The sequence below is a fragment of the Pelecanus crispus genome, chromosome 11 (genome assembly GCF_030463565.1).
Source record: "Pelecanus crispus isolate bPelCri1 chromosome 11, bPelCri1.pri, whole genome shotgun sequence".
Taxonomy (NCBI): domain Eukaryota; kingdom Metazoa; phylum Chordata; class Aves; order Pelecaniformes; family Pelecanidae; genus Pelecanus; species Pelecanus crispus.
This window is the reverse complement of record NC_134653.1, coordinates 11,505,900-11,527,875: the sequence shown is the minus strand read 5'-3', so window position 1 is coordinate 11,527,875 and position 21,976 is coordinate 11,505,900. Positions and strand designations below refer to the sequence as shown.

Genomic DNA, 21,976 nt, shown 5'->3' with positions numbered 1-21,976 from the left:
TGCTCATTTGAGGATGTGGGGGGTTTTATTAATCTCTGCTGAAAGCCAAATACAGCATTAGATTAGCAAAGTTTATAATATAATTTTAGAAACCTGAACACATAACAAGCAGGTTAGACTCATTAACTAAAAGTTTTGCCAAATAGGTCTGACAGCTATGCAAGAATAACCCAGAGCTCTTCTAAATTAGACAAATATGCAAAACACAGGAACCATTGAATTGACAATGCAAAACTAAAGGTGTACTTTGCTGAACTAGGACCTCACAGGCACATTAACACACAAAGAATAAGGAGGTCCACTGAACATGTAAGAGCATTCAAATATCCTATGTCCTATTTCATAGAATCATAGAATCGTTTAGGTTGGAAAAGACCTTTAAGATCATCCAGTCCAACCATTAACCTAACATTACCAAGTCCACACTAAACCAATTAAGGGTAGACTAGACTAAACCATGTCCCAAAGTGCCACATCCACCCGTTTTTTGAACCCCTCTAGGGATGGTGACTCCACCACCTCTCTGGGCAGCCTGTTCCAATGCTTGACTACCCTTTCCATGAAGAAATTTTTCCTAATATCCAATCTAAACCTCCCCTGATGCAGCTTGAGCCCATTTCCTCTTGTCCTATCGCTGACTACTTGGGAGAAGAGCCCAACAGCCACCTCACTACAACCTCCTTTCAGGTAGTTGTAGAGAGCCATAAGGTCTCCCCTCAGCCTCCTCTTCTCCAGGCTAAACAACCCCAGTTCCCTCAGCTGCTCAACTGAGGTTGTTTGCCTTCAACTTACTTGATCCGCATTTCAAAAATAAAACATATGTATATGTAAAAAAGTGTCTTTAAAATGCCAGATTTGTATCAAGAAGATAGTGATTTAATGATTTGTTTCTTGTGACCAATAAAATCCATTTTTCCGTCTTGCTAAAGCTCAAAACAATACTAAAGTAGGAAGTGAAAGTATTACAGGAATAGAGAAAATAAGTGGATTTCCCCTTGTGCTGAGAGCAAAACACAGTGTTTCTTGGCATTCTGATTATTTACAGATACCAAGGATTTTGAAAAGCTTCAAAATTTGGATTATCATGAGTTTTTAATCAAAATCTATCCAATGGAAATAAAGTAAGAGCATTCCATACTCTAAGTCCCTTCATGACATACTTTATAAAAACAGTAATATAAGTGGCATTTTCAAATGACTAAGTTCTCTTCTTCAAGAGTAGCATTAAATGAAAATCCAGGTCCTAACTGTTGATATTTTTCATAGCAAATAATCCAATACTTGTTATACAGAAGATCATTTCAATTTCAGTAAAATACAGTTTGTACAATTGTGCCATACGCAGAGAAGAACACTGACGTTATGCAATTCACCCAAATGTTAATCACTTTGTGAAAACAGTTTATTTAATTTGAATAATATCACAGTTCTGATAACTGCCATACCACCAATCATTAATCAGCACCAAACAGTGGTCATGTCTCAAGCTGAGAGCATAGAGATGAGTCTGAAGTCAGGTTCAGTGCCGCCTTATGCAAAAAAAAGGAAAACAATTTACACTGTGCAGCCATTGTGCATTTCAGTGTCTGTTCTGTCAAGTAAAAACAACTGTTTCATATTTGTCATGAGTGTCTCGTAGTAGAACATTCTTTGCTATAGCTGCAAATATTAGTTATTCTGCTTTTAATTGAGAGTATCATTAAAGGAAGTTTATATTCCATAAGCCTTAGTCTACCATTCTCACTTCTAACCACAGCAACTAATAATTTTATGGTATTAGCCCTCAGCAGTACCCTATAATGTCCTACTATTCATAAGCAAGCCATGCAAAGTTGTAAAACTATAAACATATTGTGACTTAGTGACAATTTCAACATTCCCATTTTTGGTATTGATGTGCCATGAGGCTGTGAACAAGCCACATCTGTAATTCTGCCATGGTCTACCTATCTGTAAACAGACAGTCCTACAGTTATAGCATCAAAGCATACACATAAATCTATAGCTATATGCAGCACCAGAACTACAAAAAAAAAAAAAAAAAAGCAACAAAGACAAAATTTTGCTTTAGCCTGGAGAAGAGAAGGCTTGGGGGAGGGCACACACCTAATAGCAGCCCTCCAGTACCTACCAGGAAGTCATCGAGAAGACTGATTTAGGCTCCTCACATCAGCACACAGCAGGAAGGCAGCAGGCATAAGTTAAAACAAGAGCAGCCAGAGGCAATGGAAGAGTTGATCTATTTAGAATCTTTCAACAATATTGTCCTAACAATTTTTAGTGAACACTGCATCAGCTACAGTATTCTGACATAACCTTAACTGGAGTTAAATGAAGAGACCCTCATATTGTTACAAACTAAAGACAGAATACAGTTTTATTGTTTGCTGGTTTTGTTTAGATTGCTTAATATAAGATTAAAGGAGCTGCATATGCCTGTAATGACCATGCCATCAATTGATACCAAATCACACTGATGTTAGGAATTTGTCTGCTTGAATATATATTAAAAAAATGAAAATATTTTAAATAGGATTTTTAAGTCATACTTTCAAAGAACTACTACTGGAGTTTTTATTTAAAACTTTTTATTTTCATTTAAGAAAAACAAAGTGAAACACTGAAGCTCTTAGATGCAAAATGCTACTACATTGTTTACAACCATTTGAAAGTACAGTTTATCATGAAGTATCTGTAAATTTCAAAAAAAACCCCACTGCTGAATAATTTTGTTTTTCAATTGTGAAAGCCTGAATGTATAGCCTAAACAGCAGTATTCCACTATGTTAAAGAAAAAGACGACACCTTGACACCTGTGATTATGTTAGACAGAATGGAATATAAATCATACCAGACTCATTTGCCTGAAAGTGACAAAAATATAGAACATTGCAACTGCTTTCAGGAAATAAAAAAAAAAAAAAACACCACTGTAATTCACAAAGAGAAATGCAGGGGAACCCAGTAATTTCCATGGAAAAAAGAAAAAAAGCTTCTCCTCTTAGTCACTGTACAGCATTCAATTTGCTGCAAAGCAGACATGTTTTTGTTCTTGAACTTCCATACATTGCTTAAGCTTCTTAAGGAGTAAAAATGACGTTTTCTTCCTTCTTCCATTCCCCAACCACAGATAACTTTCCCGACCTTCTCCTCTTCTTCCACATCATCTCACTGACAAGCCCCCAAATAAGACACACATACAGAGAAACATAGAGCTAAATTGTTACTAAGTTCCCAAGTATCAGAGATGCACCTTTGTACATCTGACCACTAAAAGACAGGACCAAAAATTTCATACACCCTTGACATTACTAACAGACAAGAGAAATCATAACAATTATACATAATGTCTCCAAATTTAAAGAAACACTGTTTGCCTAAAATCAGAGAGAGCATGACAGGGGAGAACATTCTCTGCATGAAAGCATAAGACTCGCAATTGCAAGTTGAGGGAATAAAAAGCAGATAACCAAATCACTACCCATTAAAGATACAGAAACTACCCAGAGGCTGAAAGAGACCACAGAGTATCCAATCCCAAATTACAAACATGCACAAGGCAGAAAAAGCATGCAGAAGAGCCAAAAAATCTGTAAAGGTTTTGTAAATAGCTGAAGTTTTCTTACTTGTCTGCAAAGAGTTGAGTCTTGCCCATTACTAAGTAAAAGAGGCAAACATGGGAAACTCACCAACTTCTCTAAAAGAACAGCTATTTTAGCTCCCCAAAAAAAGCTAAGTCTGGAGGCTATAACCCATTAAGCAGGAAAGTCAGCACACAAGACCCAACATTCCACCCTATCATCCACAGGAAGCAAGTCCATTGTTACAGCAATTTAAAAACAGCATTATATCAAACTATGTATTTTGTGTTAATGCAATATTCATTATATGCAGTTGTCAGGTGTAACTGGAAGTTACAGCTGGAGATCAAAATGTACTAACAGTTCCAGTACCACTGAATATATTTTAAGAAAAGCAAAACCAAAACCCCACTATGTGTCACATGTTACACTTGACAGAGTTTCAAAAGCCAAAGAGAAACTTCTTTATATTATGTTTACCCTGTTTAAGAAAAAAGATACTGTATGTCAAACTTCACAACAAAACTGATGAAGATTAACACTTTCATATACTTTTGATAAAAAAACAAGGGACACTTCAAGGTGAAGAGAAGGCAACAAAAATAAAGGAATCTTTTGTTTAAATGTGGAGAAAGTAATAGAAACCAACCCAATCAATATAAGTAATGTAAGTTTTGTTTTTAAAATGACATCAATACTTAGAAGTTAAACATATCTGATGCTATAGAATATGGCAGTTAAAGAACAGAGTAAGACAAGGTTAAGAATGAAAATGTTGCAGTAAAAACTTAACAGCACAATTACACAATGTTTATCCCTACCAGAATTCAAGAGCTGACGGAACTGTAGGAAGTGCAGATTTCCAAACACCAAAATTTCTAGAGAAACTTGGTATGAAAGTTAAACTATATTAAGAAAGCAATAACCATTTTCACTGCTTAATGAGAGTCCGAGTATTAAGGATGCTCCCAGCAGTCTGTAGAGTTCAGTCCATTGTTTAAAACTTCCTTTAGAAATTTTATCACTCACTCGCACCTACCAACTGTTCAAAATAGAATAGTTACAATTAACAAATTACCTGTTTCAGTTTTACTGGAGAAACCTGCTGCCTGTTTGATCGCTGCTGCTGTTAATGCTAACCCTCGGCTCCTCCTCAGACCGTGCTGCAGCACAGCTTCAAACTGAGCACACAAACAAGTGACTCTGCAACAGAGTTTTTAAAGAAATCGTGTGAAAAGAACAATCAATTATGTTTCTATAGAGCAGGTTTATTCCAAATCTCTGAAGAGAGAATGCAAAGGTGAACCATTACCTTTTATGTAGTGAAAGACCCCTTGTATGCACTAATCTCATTATTTGCAAACAGTGTGATCTACTTATACCCAGTCTCATCATGACTATCCAAAACTGGGGCACAAATTACATTCAGAAGAATTTACAATTAATCTGAGAAACCATCCTCACTTGCTATAGTGGTTCTTAGTCATGTTATTTCAGCTTCAGATTACCTACTTTTCATGTAATGCAATTACATTTTCATAAATATAGTTTGTACTACACATGCAATGAATGATTTTCTGAAAATATGCTATAACTTCCTATACAATTAATAGACAATTTTGCTAATTTGCATTATTACACTATAATTCAAGCCTAGGAAAACAATTAAACATACATTTTAATGTCCTTCAGAAATCCTAGGCATAGGAAAATAAGAGATTTTTCTGGAGATGTGTTGAATCTTCATTTTTTGATGTTGTTCTCTATAATACTATTTATAAATTTCCTGATTTTTTTTTTTTAAACATAACCCAGTTAAATCAATTTTCACACCAAACCAGCAAAGTTTTAAAATTCAGCCTGCCAAAGAAAGGAATATTATTGTAATCTACAGGGAACAGTAAGGCTTAACGTATAACAGACCTGAATGCAAACTGTTTGTTTTAAATGTTATTGTCTCTAAGTTTTATTCTTGCCATTAAATAAACAATAGTTAAAACTTAAGCTTTGAGAAAGTTGTCACCTGCCTGCCAAAGCTTATTAGTAAAAGGAAGGACAGGTACTTCAACTGAGTTCAAGCAAATAAATAAAAACAGTTGACGAAGTGGCTCAGGACTCTGCCCCGGCATTCAAGAAATAAGAGTTCTAGTCAGGGTCACATAAAAGCACAAGATCTCAGGAGGAGCACTGATTGAAAAAGGGGTTTATTAACCATAATTATCCTGGACAGAAGAACTTTTAGCACATAATGCTTTCCAGTACATCTATGTTAGGAAAATTTTACTTTGTTAGGAAAACCTTACTAATAGAGCAGAATATAATTCAAACAATACTCAAGATGGTTGTGGAGCAGCTGTGATTAATTTTTCCCCAAAAGACTGCTGCTGTTAAAAATGGAAATTCCAGCAGATACATGACCCCCCAGGGGGGCGGAAATCTACTTGACTCTTTCAGTTCAGAAAAAGCGGAACGGAAACTAGGTTCTGTAAAAGAGCTCATATTATTAAAAATCCATGTGCACTGAGAATTAAAGCAAGAAAACTGTGCAGCATTTTACAGGAAAATTTAGCCACTAGTAAAACAAAATAAAATTAAAAAAAAAAAAGAATCGGGTATTCTACAATATACATAGTGTATTTACTAGATAGCACCACAAGTGCATGTTAAATAAACAAATACAGAAAAAAACTGAGAAGTCTAGTGTACATAGACATAGTAGAACTCTGAACAATTATAATCTCAAAGACAAAAAAAACCCACTGGGAGAACAAAACTTGGAGAGTCATGGATTTTACTGGATTTTCTAAATTCCCAGACTATCCTCATTTTCAAAATTATCTCACAATATTTCACATAGCAACAACCTCAAACACCATGGAATTGGGGGGGGGGGGGGGGGGGGGCAGAATCTGTTAATGTAATTTCCACTTCCTTTTTAATCCTGAAACTGCCTAGCTATAATCCATTATTCAGCATGTCTACTGAATTCTAAGGAAAATATTTATAAGTAAAGTTTGGCTAGCATTGTATCTTTGGAATCCTAACTCTCACTGTTTATCAGAAAACTAACTCCCACTGTTTAGTTTGGAGAAGAGGAGGCTGAGGGGAGACCTTATCGCTCTCTACAACTGCCTGAAAGGAGGGTGTAGTGAGGTGGGGGTTGGGCTCTTCTCCCAAGTAGTCAGCGATAGGACGAGAGGAAATGGGCTCAAGCTGCGCCAGGGGAGGTTTAGGTTGGAAATTAGGAAAAATTTCTTTACGGAAAGGGTGGTCAAGAATTGGAACAGGCTGCACAGAGAAGTGGTGGAGTCACCATCCCTGGAAGTGTTCAAAAAACGGGCAGATGTGGCACTTGGGACATGGTTTAGTCCATTCTACCCTTGGTTGGCTTAGAGTAGACTTGGTAGTGTAGGTTAATGTTTGGACTGGATGATCTTAAAGGTCTTTTCCAACCTAAACGATTCTATGATTCTTCTATGATTCTATAAAACAAATACTAAAGGTCATCATTCAAATTATTAAACAACTGCAGCAAAGCAGTTGTTCAAGCAAACTGAGCAACAAAGCAGAATTTTTAGTTCCAGAGAATTTGCTCTACATAGGAGGCGCTTCCTTCTAGACGAGTTTACACAATCTACTACGAAGGCAAACATCGTCAATACATTGTCTCAAATAAACTAAACAGTAAAGATTAACTATCTCTCGTTGATGCTTCTGTGCCAACAGCTATGGCTGCACAGCCAGTCCAACTGCTAGATGTTTCAGCCCCACCACCCCTTCGTCCCACGTGCACCTTCTTGTTTCCTTCCACGCAACAGCTTCTGTCCAACAAACCCTGAGCTGAACAGATCCCGTACTGAGCTGTTTCCACTATACTAGTTCAATAGAACACTCCTCTAAGGCTGTTTCCCCGAAACACTGTAGGCTGAAACAGGCAAGGGCAGGACAGGATGACAGTAGTAGCCGAGTCAGACACGCTTAAGCTGCCATGGAGTAGCATTAGCCTGGAGCTTCACACATAGGTAATGCACAGGAGCTGCACTACAAGCTGCTTCTGAAAGGAGATGGGTTTGCTCTCTCATCCCTTGTTGCTTCTTCCTCCTCTTCTGCACTTCCCATTGCTTCTAGCCGCGTGATCTTCCGCTCCTTGCAGCAACTCTAGCATTCACCAAATGTTTTGCTGGTCTAACTCACTAAAATGGCAGAAGGTTACCCTTTTGCATTATTTTTCTTTTATTAAATTAATTCAGAGGGGACTGGACGATCACCAGGCATTGCTTAAAAAGTTGGTGGAAGGGAGCAGTACTGAAGTCAGGGACCTTGAGAAGACACGTGAACCCTCCCCACCCCTTCAGTAGCAATGAATTGTTATGTTGGCTTTCCAGAAGTCATGAAACCACACCCTTAGACATGTTCTTAAAGACTGAATTGAGAAGGGATTGGAGATAATTTTATGCATCATTTATAAATGGTTAACAGATAATTAACTTCTTCCCAAAAGGCAGAGTCAAACTTCAAGGACATAAGAAAGAGGACAACAAACAACTGCATTTAATCCTAGTGTTCTATTTATCCAAGATTCTTCATTAGGACAGATTCTAAGAAAGACTCGATAGGATACAAAAAGCACTACAATTTCTGTCTGCCAGTCATCTTAAAAGCCTTAGAAACCAATATGCCATACCCAACAACAAATGCAACTAATAGGAATTAAATGACATTTTTTTACTTACATTAATAAAAAGGAACAACTTCTCATATGGAAAAATATGGGTTTAAAACATGTCAGGAATAAGAAAAACTAAGAATGAAAATTTTCTAATGACTATGCATTAAACCCACTTGACACTGAAGTGTGAAGCTTCACGAAATACAGGTGTATCAGTAATAAATATGCATTAATTTTAAAAGAGGTTTTAGGGAAGGTAAGTTCTCCCAATCCCATGTTCAGACCTCAGAATTCAATGCTTTGTCATGAACTCTGCAGCCACTGAAACACTTGTAACTTCATACAGAAGAACGCTCTTTGTTAAGCTGTCAAATTTGTTACCAGATGAAAAATTCAGAGTCCTATGTCAGTGTTTGTGTAAATAAAAGAACAGGGGTTTTTTTGAGCATGTCAAGTATTTTGTGCCATAATTTTTATGTCATTATGATACATAATCTAAGCATGTTAGAAGTTTCTTAAACTATTTTACCTGCTATCAGAGTCTGAAGCAATTTCTTTTCTTCCTCCAAACCGTATTTGACACTGCAATAAACAGATTTTAAGAAATTTTTCTCACACTAACAAACTCAATACTCTGAAATATTTCCATATAAGAAACAAAGTCATAACAAAAAAGGAAGCAGTAGAAAATAAAGCATTGGCAAATACAGCCTGCAACCAAAAAATGCTTTACATCATCTTCCACTAATGGGCTACTCTTACAGTTCAAATATATTCTTGCTAGCCAGAACAACACATCTGCACGTCCTTCAACAAATTTAAAATTGAGTAAAAATTACTACTTTTGAGTGTTAAATGTACACCCACAAAAACAAACACTGCTCCTATTCAGCTGAGTGCTACAATTACAGAAGAATCATTCTTTATAAAACATATCATTGGCTTACTTTTGAGGCATTCTTTTGCCTCCCAAGCTCTTCTAAATTGCATCCAGTCTATGAAATTCTACTTGCTGAACTTCATGTGATGCAAGATATATCATACATAAATAAATCCCATCTTTACCTGTATTTTAACCATTCATTAAAACCCTACTATAAAGAAAAAAAGCTGCTACTATAAAATGTTAACCAATTTAGCCTTTGCAGTACACTACAATTTAGTTCAGTGATATAAGTATTACCGATATATAAATTTATAACATATTCTATATTATTATATATATTTATAATATATATAAATATTACAAATAGAATCTGTCAAGAACAAAACTTTTAAACAAATACTGCATAATAGTTGTTCGCTAGCAGACACAAAAACTCAGTAGTACTGTGTGAAAGACAAGATTTCTTCTTTGTCTCGTAAATAGGAGAAAAAAGGACAAAGACAGTTCCTGCTAGTACTGACAACTCAGAGTAAGTATACTGTGGAAATATGTATCGGACTTCTCACCTGCTTAACTGCATCCAGTAGCCGTTCTAGAAGAAACTGTCTTTTAGTGTCATTGTTCTGTGAACCTGAAATTCAACAAAATTATATTATTTTAAAATAAATAGTTTTTTAAGAAAAACACATTTGGGCCAACACGAGGGCCCTGAAAACTGTCTTCCCATGCTAATTATTCCATTAAATTTATGAATGTATTTTCTCTAAGTAAAATGATGCAGTAGAAGTCTGTGTTTTGAGGTTTCAAGTAGCCTTTCTCTAACATGCAGGAATACTGTTTGAAATACCATCTAGAGTCTTAATTCACTCAGATTTTGGTTTCATGATATAAGGTATATTGCAGCAAATATAGTACAATTGTGTACAATCAGCACAGCTTGCCCCTAGCTGCTTAGCACAACCACCTGTGGGGCCATATTGCAAGCCTGGAACTGACCTAGTTTAAGATTTTTTTAATTTTCTTTTAACTTTTTTATTGGTTGGTTGGATTAGGTGTATGATGGAGCTTACAATGCAACCCCATAAATGTTCATACTTACTAGGGTATAGCACAAGAAAAGAATGGAAAATGAGAAAGAGACAGCAGGAATATCTGTCAAACAACCTTACTGCAGAAGGAGTTTTAAGTCAGGTGAACAGAGAGCAACTGTTACAATAAATCTCTTAAAATTTAACTACCAGCATAGTTCTTCCTGATTAACACCTACAAATTCTAGTTTGTTACTGCACAAGCAACTACACAAGACAATCTTTAACTTCTCAATCATTTCAACAACAAATAGCATAATACTTTGCTTGTCAGAATATGCTTTAGAAACTCCTGTGAATATGTGTAAAATTTGTTGTTTAATTAACCTGCATCACCTCTATCATTTCTTTATTCTGAGCTTAAGTTCAAAATATCCTTCAAAAACCTCTGTGACCTCTTTGGAATTAAAGTCATTCTATTCTTCTTTTCCTCTCAAAGAACACACAACTAATATATGCATAGACTGAAAGCCAATTATCAAAACTCAGCGTGAGCAAGTTCCTCCAGATACTGAAAATCAAACACCACACAATAAGCCCTCTAGTAAATAGAGATGACATCCAAGATACGTGTCTCTTCCTCTTGCTGTCCAATTCCGCGAGGTCCCAATCCCAGAATTTCCTATCTTCGTAATCCTATTCAAAGTAGTTTGCTCTTAAACCAGCAGGAGAGGACAGAATTTGTCCTACTGAAACTATTCTGCCTTTGTTTCATCTTAAATACAGGATTAGGAGAAGAAAAACCCCACGGCAAGTCTGTAATACACAATGTCAGAAAAAAGAAAACAATAGGAAAAATGTGCAAATGTAGCTGCTAGCTAACTAGGCTTCACAATGCTTATCTGGCTGATTACAGTGGATTTTCAAGAAGTTATACTTCTGATTTCGAACTCTGACTCAAACTGTGCAGACATGTGATGTATGAGGTTCTGTTAGTCAAATAGCCCGATGCGTGCAAGCTCAGGTGAAGATGCAAACAATGTCCAATGCCAGTAAAGGATTCTAGAAACAAACCCCATACCCAGCAGGTTTTAACTTCCAAACAACTATGCTAGTTATGCCACTGTGAAGATAAGGTTAAATTCATATAAACCCTACTACTCCACTCTGTGCTCCTTCAGAGATTACAATTTTATTAAATTACATTCAGTGCTCTTACTATGTATGCATTGCCAAAAACAGACACACATGCCTATGCATCTAAATGCCTTATAATAAATCACATAACTGTAAAATAAGGAAAACAATTAAATCCCAACTTTTAGTATAACCCCCCATGCACAGCAATATTGAATATACACAAACCTCCAGATTTTCCCTACTGTTTCAAAACTCATTACTTCTACGGTCTTATGCTATCCACATAGGCATAATGTAATACTTCTCTTTGTATTAACAGTTTGAGACTACTTCAGAACAAATAAATGTAATTAATAATTTCATGACCTGAAAACCATCTATCAAAGTAAAATACTAAGTATGTGGGTTAAGTTTGTCTTCCAAATGCAACACATGTTAGTCTTCAAAGTCACACCTCTTTGGCATCTTTATATCTACTTGGTAACACAGAAATGGTTTGCAACTAGATACCAGACTGCGAACAATATAAAAAAACGCATAAATACAGAAAACCTACAAATGATCACTACACTAACTGATGTTCTAAAAGACTAAAGCATGTGATATCAAACAGCCTTAAATTTAGACAGACTGAGTGCAATGTTTATGTTGTCTTTATTTTGCTTGTAAATTTGTACTAATAACAATTATGACTACACCTGATTACAACCAGTAATTTCTATAAGCAGTTCAGATTGCCTTCACCATTAACAGGGCTATGAGGCCCCATGTCTATACTGAGGGCTGGCCGAGGTTTCTGCTCAATGCATGTCTTCAGAATTCTATTGCTGTGCTTAACATAGAAATTTTGCAGGTAGAAGAAAAAGAATATTCACAAATTCTATTTGTTTTTAAAAAACTGAAAGAGTAAGTTGTGTTTTTTCAAGCAGAGGATGTATTTTTCTTTGTAATAAGCCTAGAAAATGTAGCACTATTTAGCAATGTTTTTGTTTCAAGTAGATGGAAGGTAAAAATAAATCTCTACCAACTCTAAGATTTTGCTCTTTTACAGTCTTCATTTTCTAAACTAAGTCTTTAAAAAAAAAAGAGCATATTTTCAGACAAGAGCACCAATTAAGTGTGATCAACTCCAGTTGATTTAAAGACTAACCATGTATTACAAACTGGCCAAAATACCCTTCTACTGATTCAGAATAGTGGTAAAAACTGCAGTAACACACATACAAATACAAAATATAGAATGCATAAAAACAGCATTACTCAGAAAAAAGGCTATATTTAGACTATTGCAATAAAAAAGGAAGTTCATACAAGAGTCTAAAAATAACTGTGAAAACATAAGGTTGCAAAAACTAAGAAACTTAAAGAGACTCCTCCCATCAACATCTACTCAGTCAAAAAGGGTTAAAAATAGGCTCAGGTACTGCACCTGCCTCTGTGACCCTTGTCACTTTTTTTTTTTTTTTTGTTCAGGGTCATGCTTTCCTATTTTTAAAACAAACTTCTCTCCATACTGTGACAGAAATATCCACACCTACAGCAGAAGAAAACTGACTATGCAAGTAAAGGAAAACAAGATTTTCATCCAATTCTTTATAGGTACAGCTCTCTTCAGCACCACATGTAGCATGTAAGTAAAAAAAAAAAAATCTCAGATTGATCTTAAATGCTTCTTGAAGTCTTGTATGCAAAATTTCAGACTGCAATTCTTTTTGCTTGCTCTAGTACAGGTTCTGAGGGTACAAGTTTAAGATAAAACAAACACAGACCTAATCTAAATTCTACCTGGTACTACATTATTATGATTCTACTGCCTCATCCTGAATTAGTCACATTTTTATATGTTTTTTGAAACTGTCTTTAAACAAGTGACAACACCCCTAATTCTTGACAAGTACATAAATCTAGTATCCTTGTGTTACTTCCCTTTAAAGTTTCGCCTATTCAACACTGTCCAATAACATGAGTATGTAATTAGTAAGCAGCATTAGTAATGTTAAAGTAATGCTCAAATCAACAGGAAGTTACCTTCACATCCACTAGAAACACACTGTAGCTAAAAAAATATACATTAAAAATAATTATAGCCATTAAGGAAAGAGGTTCTTCTACCTATATTTGAGGAACAGCCCTTTTAACGGCTAAAGCTGGGCAGGGAAATAAGTGTAGACAGTGCTGTTACAGCCACTAAAAAAAGGACATGGTTAAATTTGATGATGTTAACATTAGCTATCTCCTTTATCCGAAACAAGCATGATACACATTTCCCTGTCCTGATCTGTTCCACTTACGTTATTCTGGAAAAATACTGTACGGTATTGTATAACAGCAATGTCTGGCAAAGTGCAAAATCAGTGTTCTTTTCATTATCTTGCTGTCTAATCGAAATTGTTGGACAAGTCGTTGGACAATTGCTGGACAAGGGCTGCACATGGGTAGGTTAGCCATGCAATTGAACTACTAGCCTTAAGGTCACCTTAGGCATTATTCTACTGTAAGTAATTAAATGTTTTCTCTCCTCATAAACCTGTATCTCTTCATCGTTAAAAAAAAAAAAAAAGAAAAATATTAAAGGTGTTAATATTTATTAAAATTATTAAAAAAAACTACATGATGAGGCTTTATGCCACAAGAGGTGCCACCTTGCCTTTTGAGTCACAGAATTCAAACAGAGGTCCCAAAGATGCATCTCCTAGAAAGATTTTGGTTCTGATTTGCACAAGGCTAGTCCCAGCCTGAATTCATCATTGAAAGGCTGAGGTTTTCCATATGAAATGCTGACTCTTAAAGATTTCCAAATTAGGATTTAGTCTGTATCATGTCAAGATCTGAAACATTTGAGAAACTTTCTTTTTCCATGGTTTGAAAGATTTGACTGTTACTTGCATTTTTCACAATGCTAATTAAGTTTTCCCCACAATAATCTTTTTTTCCCCTCATCTCTTCTCCATGAAAATCTTTTCTTCTTACCATAGAGGTGAGAACAAAACAGAGAAAAATACAACTGAAGGGTTTTCATTTTCAGTTTTGGTTTCATTATCAGAAATTTATGCTATCCACAAAACATGTAGCATTTAGTTACTCCAGTTAACTCTTCAATTTTTTTCTTACTATCTTTGGCAACAGATCTCACCATGTATTAAATCAGGGTGGGAGAAAAACATACGCTCTAATTTTCAAGTGCAGAGTGTTGTCTGCAACTTCCATTACCAAAGTTGTATAAGCAGACCCATGAAAGCATTTACTGGAGCACCTCCCTTCTTTAAAAAAACCCACACAAACCCCTGCCAGTGTATTTTAAGACATACCAAGTGCCACTTATTTATATTTACAGGAAAAATCTATTAAAATTTCCTCCTCCATCCTACTAACGCTCCATGCTGGCCCGTTCAAGTGGCTGTGCTTCCTCCAGTCCTGAAGTTTATGGGTCCCAATTCTCATGCACAGCATTAAAGTATTTCCCCTCACGAACACCTCAAAACCCTCAGGATTTAGCAGAGACACGCCGCCTCACTGCAACACAGAGGCCAGAAATGACCGCGTCCACAACCGACACATCCTCGGCACGACTGAGTTAAACAGCAACCACTTTTCCCACTAGCCATGCTTCCCATTTCTCTCACCACCTGCATGTTAGGAAGTTCGTTGTGTTTGGGGTTTTTTTATTTCCTCTCGGTCATTTATTTTCTCGGGAATATTTCCTGTGATTTTGCACGCTTGAGGCAACGCAGATCCCCGAGCCCAGCATCACTGGCGCTGTGAGCCAGCGTCACGCTCAAGGGCAGGCTTTAGGATTTAAAACGCGCTGAACCACCACTTCTGCTGAACCACCACTTCTGGGGGGCTCTGGGAGCCAAAATGAGGAGCAGAGCGGGGCGCGGCGACGCAGGCGAGGGCTGAGCCCTACCCCGCACGGCGGGGCCAGAGCGGCCAAAGCCTCCCGTAGCCACCGCGCCCCAGCCCCAGCGGCGAGAAGCGAGGGGGGAGAAAGGGGCCTCGGCCCGCGGGGGGCAGGGCCACGCCGGCCCGAGCAGGCAGCGGAGCGGCGGGGAGCCCCCGGGCAAGCCCTGCCCGCGCCAGCCCGACAGTGCCCCGGGACCCGGCGGCCCCACCGAGCGCGCCCTGGTAGCGGAGAGGGCCCCGCTCGAGCCCTCCACTCACCACTCATGGTGGCCGCGGGGCTCGCACCCTCCGTCCGCCGGAGCCGGTCCCGCCTCCCGCACGGCCCAAAGCCGGGCCGGCCAGCGCACACACGCCGCCCCGGAACTCCGCCGCGCCGCCCCGGAAGGTAAACACGGCTCCGCGCCGCGGCGGCGGCCCCGCCGTGCGGCACAGCGCTCCGCTGCCCCCGCAGCCGCCTCCCGGGCGAGCCCTCGCTCGGCCGCCGGGCTCCTGCGGCCGCCCCGGGGAAGAAGGCGCGAAGCGGGCCGCCTCCTCTGGAGCGACGGCCCCGGCGCTGGCTCTAAGGCCGCTCCTCCGGCCGGCAGCGAGCCGTGCCGCCGGCGGGTGCGCGCAGCCCCGCGCCGCGCTCGGCCCCGGCGGGAAATCATAGAATCATAGAATCATAGAATCATCTAGGTTGGAAAAGACCTTTAAGATCATCCAGTCCAACCATTAACCTACACTACCAAGCCCACTCTAGACTAATCAAGGGTAGACCAGACTAAACCATATCCCAAAGTGCCACATCTACCCGTTTTTTAAACGCCTCCAGGGATGGTGACTCCACCACCTCTCTGGGCAGCCTGTTCCAATGCCTGACCACCCTTTCCGTAAAGAAATTTTTCCTAATTTCCAGTCTAAACCTCCCCTGGCGCAGCTTAAGCCCATTTCCTCTTGTCCTATCGCTGACTACTTGGGAGAAGAGACCAACACCCACCTCACTACAACCTCCTTTCAGGTAGCTGTAGAGAGCGATAAGGTCTCCCCTCAGCCTCCTCTTTTCCAGGCTAAACAACCCCAGTTCCCTCAGCCGCTCCTCATAAGACTTGTTCTCCAGACCCTTCACCAGCTTCGTTTGCCCTTCTCTGAACACGCTCCAGCACCTCAATGTCTTTCTTGTACTGAGGGGCCCAAAACTGGACACAGTATTCCAGGTGCGGCCTCACCAGCGCCGAGTACAGGGGGACAATCACCTCCCTGCTCCTGCTGGCCACAGCATTCCTGATACAAGCCAGGATGCTGTTGGCCTTCTTGGCCACCTGGGCACACTGCTGGCTCATGTTCAGCCGGCTATCTACTAACACCCCCAGGTCCTTTTCGGCCAGGCAGCTTTCCAGCCACAATGCCGTGGCAGCCCCTCCGCTTCGCAGAAGGCCTGGCGGTCTGCCCCCGCAGTAGCTCGACGGGGAAGCGAAGAAATACCGGGCAAACGAAAGATGAGGAAAACGGAGATAAAATGTTTTATGCTGTCACAGGGGCTACGTAAGCTAAAAGTCCCGAAAGGTTCATGTTTTGAAAAACCGGTACAGAAATGGTGAAACCTCTAATACCAAAAAATAGCAAAGTCATGAAGTAATGTTCTTAAATGTAGACTCGTTTTAAGGCATCAGCTTGCTGGTTTGTATTTGCACACTGTCTCAATACAGTGCTGCGTGGGGCAACAGAGCATAAGCTTTTTTTTAAGAGTTCTTGGATAAAGTAATAATAGTAAATTGAATAGCTCTGTAGGCCTATTTCAGAAGTTTTGGCTATATGTGGCCAGACCTACACGGCTAACTCATAGCAGGCCCAAACTTCATGGTCAGCCTCCTAAAGATGCTGCAATAGCAATCATTTGTAGATTTTGTGTAATAATTTACTAGTCTTAAAACATTTTAATTCATCATTCATGCAAGAACCTGAAATAGAAAGTTATCTACAAATAAAAATATTGTTGTTGCTTCTATTATTGTTGCAGTTTTGCAGGAGTAAAGCTGGCATAATAGGAAAATAACATTAATGCCTGCGATTCAGGGTGACAAAAGTATATTCCTAATTTTAGGCCACACAGTAGCCTAGCATGACTGTATCTAATCAGCGGTCCTTGTGCATATAACAAAGGCAAGTAAAAAAAGTAGTAAAATAGAAAGAAATGTTTATAGAGCACAGTCTGAAAAACGCTTGTACTTAAAGAAAGGTCTGCACCGTCAAGAAATACATTGGGATTGCAGGTACGGTGCTCCACAGCACCACAACCTCCCTTGGTGTGACCCAGAGATATTATCTGAACTGGCGGGGACTCTACAAAGGTATTCATCATTAGAACATTCCTATTTCAAGCATCGTAGGGCCTACTTGAAATTATTCTTTACGAGACTGGGGATGTAATGTGGGTCTTCGTTTCTGCCTCTTGAAACATTCCTTGTGTACCATCAAGCAATTTTTGGAACATGATCCGAGTTTAACATAAAATACCTACTCGCAAACTTATTTATTGATGGGTTTGTATATATCTGGCATAAGTAGATACAATCTCTGAAGACAGAAAAAGCCATCCTGTGCAGGGACTTTCAGAAATTGAAAATTCCAGTAACTAGCTTAGTACCTGAGAATAATGTAGAAATACTTGACCGAAGAGATACTGGAATTAGAAATAATACGCCAATATTAATGAAAGCTCAGTGGAAGATCGATAAGGATGATGCACTAGCCTTTTCTGCTGGCTGCAAGCATTGAGATTAATAGCTATACTGGAATAACTCATCTATTATTACGCAGTAAGAACGTACTTCTCTCATAGTCAACCAGTACCCAGAATATAGTTGGAATAATCAAAAGATTTTGTGGTAACTAGAACAGTAGTTCCTTCTTCTGTAGCTGGTAATGGAAATGAAGTTTCACAGCCAGTCTGAGGTTTTACCAAGCCACAGTCACTGCAAGTGCATTCTTCCACTGAATATGTTAATGTTTCACTTTGAATTGAGTGTCTAATTCCTTCTGTATCCACACTGCTTTCAGTATTAGCCTTGGGAATATTACTCAGCTCCACAGAAGAGTCTGTAAATATACAGAAGTTAATTTAGTACATACATGATGCTATACCAGACATACAGTTATTAAAGATGCAAATTTCATTATGTTCCTAACCTTAGTGGAAGTTTTAAGATGTAGTTATACATTATAATCTTTCATTCTATGACAATATACCCCCTATACTTCAGGATAAGCATTTAAGTAATCTAACACATATTTTCTGATGTTATTATTTATTGGCTGAACACTCCACAAATACTAGTATTTGTAAAATGTAAAAAGAACTTTTTTCACCTTCCCAAAATATACCACATAAACTTCTCACAGGCTAGAATATTAACTAAAATTATTTAACGTCTTACAAGATGGAAAGCTAATATTGAATGTGTATCCTCTATCTGGGTAGAATTCCTTTTGCATTCAATGAGAAGAGGACGAAACCCTTTCAAAGATCTTTTGCTATTGGGGGTTCATAAATGATTTTTCAAACACCAGCAAGTAAGCCAGGTATGAATATGCAACAAAACAATCGCAACATGATCCAGAACCAACAAAGAGAGATTGCTGCTTTTACAAGTTATCATCTGGATATTTTATTCCCTAAAAACTTTAATAACTTAATTGAGACTATCTGAGGAATACAAAACAATCCAACAAAGACAGTTATCAGAATCTGGAATATAAATTAGATGCAAAATTTATACATGATAAGAGTAGCTAAAATGTACAATGATCTAAAATTATCTGATAAAGAATCTTATTTATTCACCTGTGTTTTTCAGTTTTTCTTTTAGTTGCTTTAGGTGCTTCCATTTAAACAAGACCATTAAAGTAAACAGAGTGAGCATTAAAATTACTCCTAAGCCCAAACAAATCCAAAGAACTCCATTTGAATCAGTACCTTATAAAATAAAAGAAATGCATTAAATTGTAAACAATAACCAATGAACAGCAAACATGTCCAACACATAAAACTTCTATATCAAAGGAGCAATTTCTATTTCTATTGAGTGACAGCTCAAGTGAAGCTTGAGTGTTTCAAAAATTCATTCTTCTTAACACACATACAGGACACACTGCATACATGTTTAATATTTTTAGCCCATATATTATTCTGATAAACTCTTTCCAGGTTTTAGATTTTTTGAAGTTTTTGTGTTTACAATTCTATGTAAAATACAACATGAAAATGCCCAGCATAGCCACGAAGTATTGCAGAAATATTACTTACTCTTATCACAGTAGTTTTCACATGAAGGTGGTGTACTAGAACATCGAAGATGACAAGGCTTACAGGAGAGCAGCAAATTATCAAAGTATTCATTTTTGGGGCAGTGTGCCATCAGGGTCAGTAACTATGGAACTGGAAAGCCACAGAAATTGTGAAAGAGTGAGGATCATCTACAAAGGGCTTTTCAGTTCTCAGTTTTAGCAAATCTAAGAACAGCTAGCAATAATAGTTAGACTTCAATCACCACTCCACTACATAGTATCATGTTAAATAAAAAAGATTTAACTCTGAGGCCCCCAAGGAATTACTGTTCCTTTTTTGGCAATTCACAATTGTAGAAAGACTGAACAGCACTAAGATAATTTTCAATGTAAATTTCGTCTGAAACAGAAAATCGTTATTTATAGAAGACATTTCTTGAACAGGTGCTAAACGTTACAACTGTAGAAAAGCAAGATGATCTCCAAACAGGAGTTCATAGAATCATACATAGAATGCCTTGGGTTGGAAGGGACCTTTAGAGGTCATCCAGCCCAACCCCCCTGCAGTGACAGGGACAGCTTTCACTAGATCAGGGTGCTCAGAGCCCCATCCAACCTGACCTTGAATGTTTCTAGGGATGGGGCCTCCACTGCCTCTCTGGGCAACCTGTTCCAGTGCTTCAATAATCATGAGTTCATAATCGTCGTTGTGTTTAGAAGTTTGTGGGTTTTTTCATGGTAATGGGTCACAGTAATTATGTTTTCCTGTAATATGCAAACTATGCAATGCTTACTTTTTGTTCTTTTTGTCCCAGTCCAAGGAGCATAAGATGAAAAAAATAGAGGCAGGAGGCATAGCAGTAAGGAGATACAACCAGCTCAGTTTCTAGGTTTGCCACTGACTCATTCTGCAACTTCAAACAACTTCCTTTGTACCTGTTTCCCTGGATAGACAATAATATTTAGAACACATAGATGATGAACAAAATACTGCTTGTAAATTAATGGTTTTCTGATTTTAAATGAGATACTGTTAAAGTACAAGTTCAACAATTACTTCATAATTGTGTTGTACAAAATACATCTAAGACCTTCAGTTATAAGGGAAAGACAAAATCTAGAGATTCAGTCACTGGGATACTGCTCCTCAATTCCAAATTATCCTCATTTATCTAGTCTATTAGGGTCAGCTTTTTTGCTTGGTTCATCTTTGGGGTTCTAGCTGGTTTTTTGCTTATAACCATAGTTATATGAGAAATTTAATAAGATTACATTCTAATTGTGAAAGAAGATCTATATGAATATTTAACAATTTTGATTCAAAACATTATCTGCATTTTTTTCCCTTATTTTTCCATAATGCAGAACTGTCACTGCACTAAAACTGCAGTACCCAGCATGGAAAAATAGGTCAGCCATAGATTTCATGCTTGTGGTAGAGTGGATACGACACCTCCTTCCCAGGCAGGTGATGGGGCACACTGAGCATGCATGGATTTAACTGTGTATATGCAGTGAGTGTAACATTTCTGAAAACGCATTTGGTCTTCTCCCAGGAATAAAATTTTGATAACAGACTGCCACAAAGAAAATAATTTACACAGCTTACTTGTGTCTTGACTTTTTAATCTAATAGAATTTATTTTAAATACCAAGTTAACCAGGAATACCTAGCAAGTTACAATAACTGCCTCTATCCAGTATCACTGCCACAGATAGATTAGAATTACGGGCTTGTTTGTAGTTAAATTTCTCCTTGACATAATTAAGTTAATTGCCTTTTTGACTACAGAAAGAGAAAAGAAAAATACTGTATAAAGAATTGTAATTTCATACCATATTACCATGTATGAGACTTACCTTCCCACAAAATGCACCGTGTGGGAATACAGAAACCGTTTTTAGTGGAATAGTCTAACAAAGCAATCTGTATTGTAGTCTCTAGCAGATGAAACTGCTTACTGTGGCTTCTGCACTTGTTTCTATAGGCCAGATGCACAGCTGTAGGCTCTCTGTTATGGGCTTTTCTCCCTATTCAAGATAGTGGATAAACAGGAATTGACAAAATCTGATTTAGGCATGACAAAAGAAAATATGGATACAGACCGTGGGTGATGCCAAACATTTCACCAGGAAGTCAATGCTAGTGCTGAAGTCATAAAACTGGTTCTGACTTGCTTCATACATTTACACTCGAGGGGAAGAAACCTAGCTTATCACTAGAATATCACTCCTATTTCTGATGAAGCACCATTGGTAGCTTATGCATAGAGTGATTTGGGTTTTGCTTTTAAGATGCTGTTTAACCTTTTCAATCATGGAGAGAACAATCACATTCTCAACTGTGATCTGAAGAAGGCTGATGTTCGTGAAAGTATCTTCATGGTATCCACAGGTACAATAAGTGAATTTCAGGACAGACAGGCTGGGTCCAATGCTTTAATCTTTTATCAATATAATTCCATTGACTTCAGTGAAATGCTCTCTAATTTTACTTAAACAGAAT

At 38.1% G+C, this 21,976-nt stretch overlaps 2 protein-coding genes across 3 annotated transcripts in view; both read right to left on the bottom strand.

The window, feature by feature from the left end:
• Positions 1 to 15,492, bottom strand: part of SNX29 (sorting nexin 29) — a 142,370-nt gene extending 126,878 nt beyond the window's left edge. For both annotated transcript variants that reach the window (XM_075718267.1, XM_075718268.1), the window contains exons 1-4: positions 15,466 to 15,492; positions 9,703 to 9,767; positions 8,780 to 8,832; positions 4,660 to 4,784 (exon numbers count right to left, since the gene is read on the bottom strand). In XM_075718267.1, the coding sequence (XP_075574382.1) occupies positions 4,660 to 4,784; positions 8,780 to 8,832; positions 9,703 to 9,767; positions 15,466 to 15,472 (250 nt within the window). In that variant the 5' untranslated portion in view covers positions 15,473 to 15,492. The remainder of the gene's footprint in view (positions 1 to 4,659; positions 4,785 to 8,779; positions 8,833 to 9,702; positions 9,768 to 15,465) is intronic.
• A 2,504-nt stretch (positions 15,493 to 17,996) lies between these two features.
• On the bottom strand, positions 17,997 to 20,276 carry TNFRSF17 (TNF receptor superfamily member 17). The gene is made up of 4 exons (XM_009484033.2): positions 20,265 to 20,276; positions 19,490 to 19,621; positions 19,028 to 19,159; positions 17,997 to 18,282 (listed from the first exon to the last, which is right to left on the bottom strand). The coding sequence occupies exons 2-4, from the start codon at positions 19,599 to 19,601 to the stop codon at positions 18,026 to 18,028; spliced, it is 501 nt and encodes a 166-aa protein (XP_009482308.1). The 5' UTR covers positions 19,602 to 19,621; positions 20,265 to 20,276; the 3' UTR covers positions 17,997 to 18,025.
• Between the last annotated feature and the right edge of the window lie 1,700 nt (positions 20,277 to 21,976).

What these genes read in the sequence shown, in the direction of transcription:
- TNFRSF17 (XM_009484033.2), bottom strand. Translation starts at nt 19,601, where the DNA reads ATGGCACACTGCCCCAAAAATGAATACTTTGATAATTTGCTGCTCTCC. An exon ending in TGAAAACTACTGTGATAAGA is followed by an intron (nt 19,160 to 19,489) that starts GTAAGTAATATT and finishes TTATTTTATAAG; the next exon opens with GTACTGATTCAAATGGAGTT. An exon ending in AGAAAAACTGAAAAACACAG is followed by an intron (nt 18,283 to 19,027) that starts GTGAATAAATAA and finishes GTATATTTACAG; the next exon opens with ACTCTTCTGTGGAGCTGAGT.